The sequence below is a fragment of the Brassica napus genome, chromosome C9, assembly GCF_020379485.1.
Source record: "Brassica napus cultivar Da-Ae chromosome C9, Da-Ae, whole genome shotgun sequence".
Taxonomy (NCBI): domain Eukaryota; kingdom Viridiplantae; phylum Streptophyta; class Magnoliopsida; order Brassicales; family Brassicaceae; genus Brassica; species Brassica napus.
In genome coordinates this window covers 7,845,544-7,854,089 of record NC_063452.1, presented here as the reverse complement: position 1 = coordinate 7,854,089, position 8,546 = coordinate 7,845,544, and the positions used below count along the sequence as shown (strand labels likewise).

Here is an 8,546-nt window from a genome sequence, read left to right as displayed (position 1 = left end):
AATTATCAAACCAAAGTTTATAATACTTCTCATTTCTTACTATTTGCCATTATATATTCTACTTATCAAAATTCAAATACACAAAAATCTAACCGTGGGAATTGGCGTATTTCACCATTGTTCACTTGCTAAGTGGAATATTTGAGCCAATATTTTATTATATGCAATTTCTACCATGTTATAACCACTCAATGAAAACACTATCATTTTTTTTAGAACATAAATCATGAAAATTTATATATGAAATTCAGTATATTCTTTTTCACTTGAAACTTCATTCATTCATACTTAGTGAAATAATTCGTGGAATACATTTTTGGGATACAAGAGTGGCAGATTTTATAAATCTCCAGAGACATAGCTCCAAGAAGGAGAAACGAAGCCCGACAATCCGGGAACCAAAGCAGAGCGAAGCTTAAACAAAATGAACAAGAAAGAGGAAAGTAGGACGCAATAAGAAAAACGAGAACATCAACCAAGAACAAACAAAACTACCTGAAACTAAACAGCCTTTAATAGAGCCTTACCTCTACACAAACATATGGTAATTGGAACTCCTATAGTGAATAACGCAGACAACTCAAGTACAAAAACCCTATGCTAGTTCATGGTAGGAAACTTGGATAGCTTCTGGATGGTCTAATATATCACCTGTCTTTTATAGATATGTTTGGGTCAACCCAATTTGAAGGATTTAAAGACCTTCCTTAAATAATATCGGTTTGACACATTTTACTAAATCAAATGGATTTTTTTGTTGGATTGGGATCCGCCTGGTCCGCTGCAGTATGGTGATTCCTATGATGTTTTTAGAGTTTTTCTTGAATCTGAAAAGTCGCATGGTCTGTCTCCAGAGTTGAGTTTGGCTTGATGCCAAATCCGAATCTTCCAAATAAGGCAAGTGTAGAATTGGTTTGACTGGTTTTGCTCATATCTTGAGATTTCCGTGACCATTCACCTGATTTTGGGCTTATTGGCTTGGCAAGAGGTCCATATTCACCAACCGTTGCTAAAAAAATGAAAGATTCACCAACCAATAGTATTTTGTTAGCTCATATTCCATATCTTCGAAAAAGGAAACAAAATAATAAATATTTGCTAAGTTATATTATATTTTTAAAATAAGAAAGATAAAATAAATAAAAAATAGTAGTAGTTGCGAAAACAAAAAAAAATGATTTTAAAAAAAAAATATTTTTAACGTGCCGCTAGCAAAACACTAAACCCTAAATAATAAACCCTAAACCCTTCGATAAATCCTAAATCACAAACACTAAATATTAAATATTAAAAACACCAAACCTTTAATCCTAAACACTAAACCCTTTGATAAATCATAAACCCTGAGGTTTATGGTTTACCCAAAGGTTTAGAATTTAAAGATTAAGATTTAGGGTTTAGTGTTTTGCTGACATTGAGTAGCGTGAGTACACACGCCACCGCGTACTTTCTCTCCACACTTCTTCCTCTTTTTTATGATCTTTCCAATAAACGAATGGAGCCAAACATGCGCATCAAGAAGTGATTGAGTAGCGTGAGTACACACGCCACCGCGTACTCAAGGAAGAGGAGAGTGAAGGCGGAGATAGTAAGAATCTTGCGAATCTATCTGAAAACACGAGTTTTTGGTAATAAGAACAATCTTACCGAAAGATGATTCTCGCAGATACTGTATCTCGTCCTCATTCGCAGATCTGGAATTGAGATTTTGATTTCTCCTACTAAATCTTCTGGAAAGTATGCAAATCAAAAATCATCCATATCGGTATGGAAGAGAAAACTTGTTTCAGTCGAAATAAAAAATGAGATTAAAAATGGAAAGATCTGGAGATGAGTTAGATAATTTCTCGGGGTTTTGCAGCCAAATGACTATTATATTTCGTATTGTTTCAAAAAATATAATCATTAATTCACCAATGTGCATGAAAGAGAATTAAAAAAATTGTGTCAGATCTATTGTTTGTCTCTGGTTACAAGTTTGAATATGGTTAATACTGGAATTATAGAAAATCAACATTGCAATGTCCATTTATCTAATTATACTTTTTCCTATAGTTTTTTAGTGCAATAGCCAATTAAAAATATCTATGATTTTGACATGATTTAATTGGTGACATTTATCATCTTTTTGTCTGGTTATAACTTTCTATGTAGCAAACAGACGGTAAAAATGAAAAAGCTGATAACGTTGATAAATACATAACATGTGGTCATAATAAGAACAAAACTGTATTAAAAAGCTCTATGAATAATATACAAAAAATTTGAATAATAGAAAATGATTTTTTTAAAGGAAACTAATATAACAAAATATTATTATGATTTGATAGTACAAAATTTTAACTTTTTAGTAGAACTTAACAATGTTTAAAAACAATAAAACGATTTTAAAATATATGAAAATTACAAACTATACTTCAAAATAAAACAGAGTACTCTATAAATCAACAAATAAAATAAAACATAATAAAATAATTTATTAATATATTTATGGTAATATAATATATTACGTTACATTGGAAATAGAACATAAATAAAACATAATAAAATAATATAGCTTATAGTTACACATAGACTATGTCTTATCTAAATCTAAGAGCATAATTATCGGTGGTGGGAAGAGGGTTCTTACGCGTGGACCCCACCACCTTTTTTCAAAAACTGTGCTTCAATGTCGCCAAATAAGAAACGTTTCACAGGGGTTTGTTGTACTGTTTGCGGGCTCCATAGACACTTGGCGGTCCGCGATCGGTTCATTTTTAATTTTTTTTTTAAATGATAAAAAAATTTAAAAACCTCCAAAAGCGTTTTTACCGATAATCATGCTCTAACGAATCTCACATGAATAATTGACATTCCAAGTTTTATAATTTGTAAAACCAAATCATTCCAAGTAAAAAGTAATTGAAGCGGTAAGAAGGGATTGAACTCAAACGAAAATATTCATTAGTAAATGATCATCTTTTATTGGAATATTTATGTAGTACAATATAGATAGAACAAACTCCTTATTATGAAGCAAGTAGTAGAGATATGAAGATGATCATGAAGGTGGGATAAAGTGTTTCATGCATCTGCGAGGTTCTTCTTCTGGTTGCGGAGGGAGAGGTTTGGGCGGCGGAAATCTTGTTTGGCAGGGTTCTTAGTGGTACCGTTAATAAAGCTTTGGTACCATTTGCCAGATTTTTTGAGATTTCTATCATTGAGGTCTGTCCAGTTAACGTAACTAAGTCCGAATCTAACGGTAAAACCTTTGCAGAATTCATAATTATCTCCAAGAGCCCATGCAAAGTATCCTTTTATGTACACACGCCACCGCGTACTCAAGGAAGAGGAGAGTGAAGGCGGAGATAGTAAGAATCGTGCGAATCTATCTGAAAACACGAGTTTTTGGTAATAAGAACAATCTTACCGAAAGATGATTCTCGCAGATACTGTATCTCGTCCTCATTCGCAGATCTGGAATTGAGATTTTGGTTTCTCCTACTAAATCTTCTGGAAAGTATGCAAATCAAAAATCATCCATATCGGTATGGAAGAGAAAACTTGTTTCAGTCGAAATAAAAAATGAGATTAAAAATGGAAAGATCTGGAGATGAGTTAGATAATTTCTCGGGGTTTTGCAGCCAAATGACTATTATATTTCGTATTGTTTCAAAAAATATAATCATTAATTCACCAATGTGCATGAAAGAGAATTAAAAAAATTGTGTCAGATCTATTGTTTGTCTCTGGTTACAAGTTTGAATATGGTTAATACTGGAATTATAGAAAATCAACATTGCAATGTCCATTTATCTAATTATACTTTTTCCTATAGTTTTTTAGTGCAATAGCCAATTAAAAATATCTATGATTTTGACATGATTTAATTGGTGACATTTATCATCTTTTTGTCTGGTTATAACTTTCTATGTAGCAAACAGACGGTAAAAATGAAAAAGCTGATAACGTTGATAAATACATAACATGTGGTCATAATAAGAACAAAACTGTATTAAAAAGCTCTATGAATAATATACAAAAAATTTGAATAATAGAAAATGATTTTTTTAAAGGAAACTAATATAACAAAATATTATTATGATTTGATAGTACAAAATTTTAACTTTTTAGTAGAACTTATCAATGTTTAAAAACAATAAAACGATTTTAAAATATATGAAAATTACAAACTATACTTCAAAATAAAACAGAGTACTCTATAAATCAACAAATAAAATAAAACATAATAAAATAATTTATTAATATATTTATGGTAATATAATATATTACGTTACATTGGAAATAGAACATAAATAAAACATAATAAAATAATATAGTAATATAGTTACACATAGACTATGTCTTATCTAAATCTAAGAGCATGATTATCGGTGGTGGGAAGAGGGTTCTTAAGCGTGGACCCCACCACCTTTTTTCAAAAACTGTGCTTCAATGTCGCCAAATAAGAAACGTTTCACAGGGGTTTGTTGTACTGTTTGCGGGTTCCATAGACACGTGGCGGTCCGCGATCGGTTAATTTTTAATTTTTTTTTAAATGATAAAAAAATTTAAAAACCCCCAAAAGCGTTTTTACCGATAATCATGCTCTAACGAATCTCACATGAATAATTGACATTCCAAGTTTTATAATTTGTAAAACCAAATCATTCCAAGTAAAAAGTAATTGAAGCGGTAAGAAGGGATTGAACTCAAACGAAAATATTCATTAGTAAATGATCATCTTTTATTGGAATATTTATGTAGTACAATATAGATAGAACAAACTCCTTATTATGAAGCAAGTAGTAGAGATATGAAGATGATCATGAAGGTGGGATAAAGTGTTTCATGCATCTGCGAGGTTCTTCTTCTGGTTGCGGAGGGAGAGGTTTGGGCGGCGGAAATCTTGTTTGGCAGGGTTCTTAGTGGTACCGTTAATAAAGCTTTGGTACCATTTGCCAGATTTTTTGAGATTTCTATCATTGAGGTCTGTCCAGTTAACGTAACTAAGTCCGAATCTAACGGTAAAACCTTTGCAGAATTCATAATTATCTCCAAGAGCCCATGCAAAGTATCCTTTTATGTTGACACCCTTCTCCCTGGAAACAGAAAAAATCATAATTCAAAGCCTGTGCATGATGATGACCATACATCAAATTCAAAAGAGAAAAAAATAAAGTAGCTTCCACTCACCTGATGACCTTGCGGAGAAAACATAGATGACTGCAGAGATAATCGATCCGCTTGGAATCAGCAACAGCTTCCTCACGGGTTTCTTCACCGGGAGTACTAAATCCTAATTAGACCATCATGGTACATCAACAACTGTACATTTTTGTTTTTTCAACTGTACATTATTTGAAACACACATTTACTTAATATGGAAAAAGAGATGAGTAGTAGTCACCGTTCTCAGTGATATAGATCAAAGGGTTATTGTATTTGTTTTTGAAGTAGTCCATAACGTAATAAATGCCTTTTGGGTAGTAATAGGCATTCCCGTTTTTTTCGTCTTTAACGAACTGAGAAAAGGAAGCATACATATTATACCCATAAACAAGAAAGAAAAAAATATTGAGAAGTAACAGGGGAGGATCATGCACATACCAGTGGACCAAGATTTTCACCACGGGAATTGTTATCTGTAAACCCAAGGATGAAATAATTGGTGGTCACTCACAAAGTATATACTTTAATTAAAAAGAGTTAGAAACATATATATATATATATATATATATAGAAAGGTTGTAACTATAAGAGGAAACAGAGTGGTACATGTGAGCTTTGCGCCTGGGTCCATCATGGCAGTGTGATTTGCCCATGTAACTGGGTTAGGTTTTGGCTGGGCGTACTGAGTGGTGTAGTAGTTGAGACCAAGAAAATCATATGAACCCGCAACGAGTTCCGCTTCTGCTTCCGTGAAATTGGGAAGCCGACTACCCACAATTTCCCTCATGATGTCTGGGTATCTACCCTTTGTTAGCGGCTCCATGAACCTGATCGATGAACATACGTATAAGAAAATCATTTCATTTTTTGTTGATATATACATACATATACGTTACCATCCCAAGAAGAATTCTTTCATCCTATTAGCTGCATCTCTGCTGGCGTGGTCAGTCTTATCAAATGGAAGAAACCATCTGGTTATCATCACTGGTCCGATCTTCCCTTTTTGGAACTGTTGGTCACGGCATACCATAATGATATGATTAGATATAGTCATATATATACGTAAGACTACACCTATATATTCACAAACCCATATACTCTCTCACCTTATATTTTGTCCTGTAAACATCGACCGCCGCAGCATGAGCAAGAAGCTGGTTATGTGCAACTATATAAGGTTCTGTTGAAGAATTTCCGCCGTAACATTTCTCATCAACCTCCGGAGAACATCGACCGGGTGCATCTGTTCCGATTGCATAGCCTCTCGTAGGCACTGTGTACAGCTGGTTGATCGTGATCCAGTTCTTCACCTTTCCACCAAATTCCTTGAAACATAGATCCGCATAATCTCTAAAGTCATCTCTGTGAAAAGCATAGAATCAAATCATTAACATGAGATCAATTATATATATGTTTTTCTTATTATTTTCCATGCTAAGAACGCGGCACAAATGACATACATGACGGTGCGGTTCAAGAAACCTTCATACTCGTCTTGCAGTGTTTGAGGAAGGTCCCAGTGAAAGAGGGTAACAAAAGGGGTTATATTCTTCGCGATGAGGCCATCTATGAGTTTGTGGTAGTATTCGAGACCTCCTTTGTTCACTCCCCTACTCACCTTTCCTTCTGCTCATGTATACATATCATATATTTAATTTTCCAACAATCACAATCAAATTACTAGAAATTTTTGTATAAATAGATTGTTTATGTGTTCATACTTGGAATGATTCTTGACCAGGCAAATGAGAATCTGTAGCCAGTAGCATTGAGTTCGTCTATGATGTCTATATCTTTCTGCAGTTTACATACGCACTCGGATATCATTATACACAGTGAGGAAATGAGGAATTAACCTGCCATCTGGTCTATGACTCAGTGAGGAACTAACCTGCCATCTCGTGTATGACTCACAAGTAGTGTCTCCATTCCCAAGATCGGATCCTCCCTTCTCTGATAGTAAACAAATACATTACTAAGAATGATAAGAGTTGTGGACATATGTATATATATATGTACCATGTAGATGATATACCTGGGTATCGGTGAGTGAAGCCATCCCAAACGTTAAGACCACGTCCTCTGCCCCCTTCCACCTACAATAATAAGAAACAACCATGCAACGTTGGATTTAATATTTTAAATGGTTTTCTACGTCAAAAATTGTTGGTTTGTAACATGCCTGGTAAGCAGCAGAAGCAACACCGAATATGAAGTCTTTTGGGAAATTTTTACTGCTTAACTGATCAGTGTTTCTACATGTGAATGGCTCGTTCTCTTGGCATTCCTCAATAGCTTTGCAACTCACCACAGCAATTAGATAACCTATCAAGGCTAGTCCATGAAGCTTCATGGTTAATAAGTAGATGTATGTGTTTGTGTTGGATGGAACCTTGTGCCAGTCTAGGGTTTATATAGCCTTTGTAAAGAAGAGTCACGTATACATTTTCTTTTCTTTAATATCTTGATATTTTAAGAGAGGTTAGGTGGGGTGAATTCCGTGGGCTCTCAGTTACTTTAGCTAAATCAGTATCAGAATTGTCATTGGTCGTTATATTTTCATAAAGTTAGTTTTGTAAATAACAAGGGACTATTATCTGAGTAAAATGACAAACTTGTAAGTAGATTATCAAATTTTAGCAAAGAACGAAAGGGATAAAAATTGATGTAAATTAAGTTTATTTTGTTGAATTAACTGTTGGATGTTTTAAATACATAACCTTTTGGTACTAACTATACGTTCAAATATATTAAAGGGCTTATTTGATTAGGGATATGAATTTTTATAAGGATTTCAGATTTGATGGAATTTAGCTAAATTTATTTGGAGTTTAAGGATTTTGATAGGAGATTTGGTAGAGTTAAAAAAAAAAAATAGATTTCATAAGATCTTTAAAAAAAAAACATTTTCTAATTAACAACAATCTATCGAAACCACGCTAAAAGTGTAATCTATTTAGAAGAGTATGTGTTTCAAAAAAAAAAAAATTTAGACAAGTATTGTTTTTACATATCATGCCAACAAGGAAACAATGCCATAAATCATTCCACACCTATCAGAAAAAATATGTTGTGAGATTACACTACTATTGTCAACCATAAAAATTAAAAAACACATAAAATTGTTCACTTACTCATGCATATATCACCATTGAGATCAACTAATAATACAATTCTTCTACATATCTGAAGCAATGGTTGTTATCTATTCAGTAGCATGTTCTCTTTGTTGTTGTTGTATGCCAAGAAATTGATAACCATCACTACTTAATTGAGTAAGCATTTCTGAATTATTTCAAAACTTGATCTCTTGAATACATCTCGGGGAGAATATATCTTGTGCACTGACCAACAATGAGAAAAAATCTGGCAAGCATTTCTTCAACCAA

The 8,546-nt window shown here is 33.3% G+C and overlaps 1 protein-coding gene across 2 annotated transcripts; it reads right to left on the bottom strand.

The window, feature by feature from the left end:
- Positions 1-2,923: 2,923 nt before the first annotated feature.
- On the bottom strand, positions 2,924-7,560 carry LOC125592611 (myrosinase-like). 2 transcript variants are annotated; one of them, XM_048767922.1, is made up of 13 exons: positions 7,340-7,560; positions 7,193-7,253; positions 7,049-7,110; positions 6,879-6,954; positions 6,618-6,783; positions 6,264-6,519; positions 6,051-6,166; positions 5,761-5,981; positions 5,593-5,627; positions 5,393-5,507; positions 5,179-5,281; positions 5,069-5,084; positions 2,924-3,303 (listed from the first exon to the last, which is right to left on the bottom strand). In XM_048767922.1, the coding sequence occupies exons 1-13, from the start codon at positions 7,508-7,510 to the stop codon at positions 3,067-3,069; spliced, it is 1,635 nt and encodes a 544-aa protein (XP_048623879.1). In that variant the 5' UTR covers positions 7,511-7,560; the 3' UTR covers positions 2,924-3,066. The 2 variants fall into 2 exon arrangements, with proteins under 2 accessions (XP_048623879.1, XP_048623878.1); XM_048767921.1 differs by lacking the exon at positions 2,924-3,303 and having other exon boundaries at positions 4,689-5,084; positions 7,340-7,559.
- Between the last annotated feature and the right edge of the window lie 986 nt (positions 7,561-8,546).

Bases quoted from the DNA above. Each gene is read 5' to 3' on its own strand.
- LOC125592611 (XM_048767922.1), bottom strand. From the start codon at position 7,510: ATGAAGCTTCATGGACTAGCCTTGATAGGTTATCTAATTGCTGTGGTG. The intron at 6,520-6,617 runs GTATGTCATTTG...TGCTTTTCACAG, and splicing joins TTCTTGAACCGCACCGTCAT to AGATGACTTTAGAGATTATG. The intron at 5,982-6,050 runs GTAACGTATATG...TTCATCGATCAG, and splicing joins AAAGAATTCTTCTTGGGATG to GTTCATGGAGCCGCTAACAA.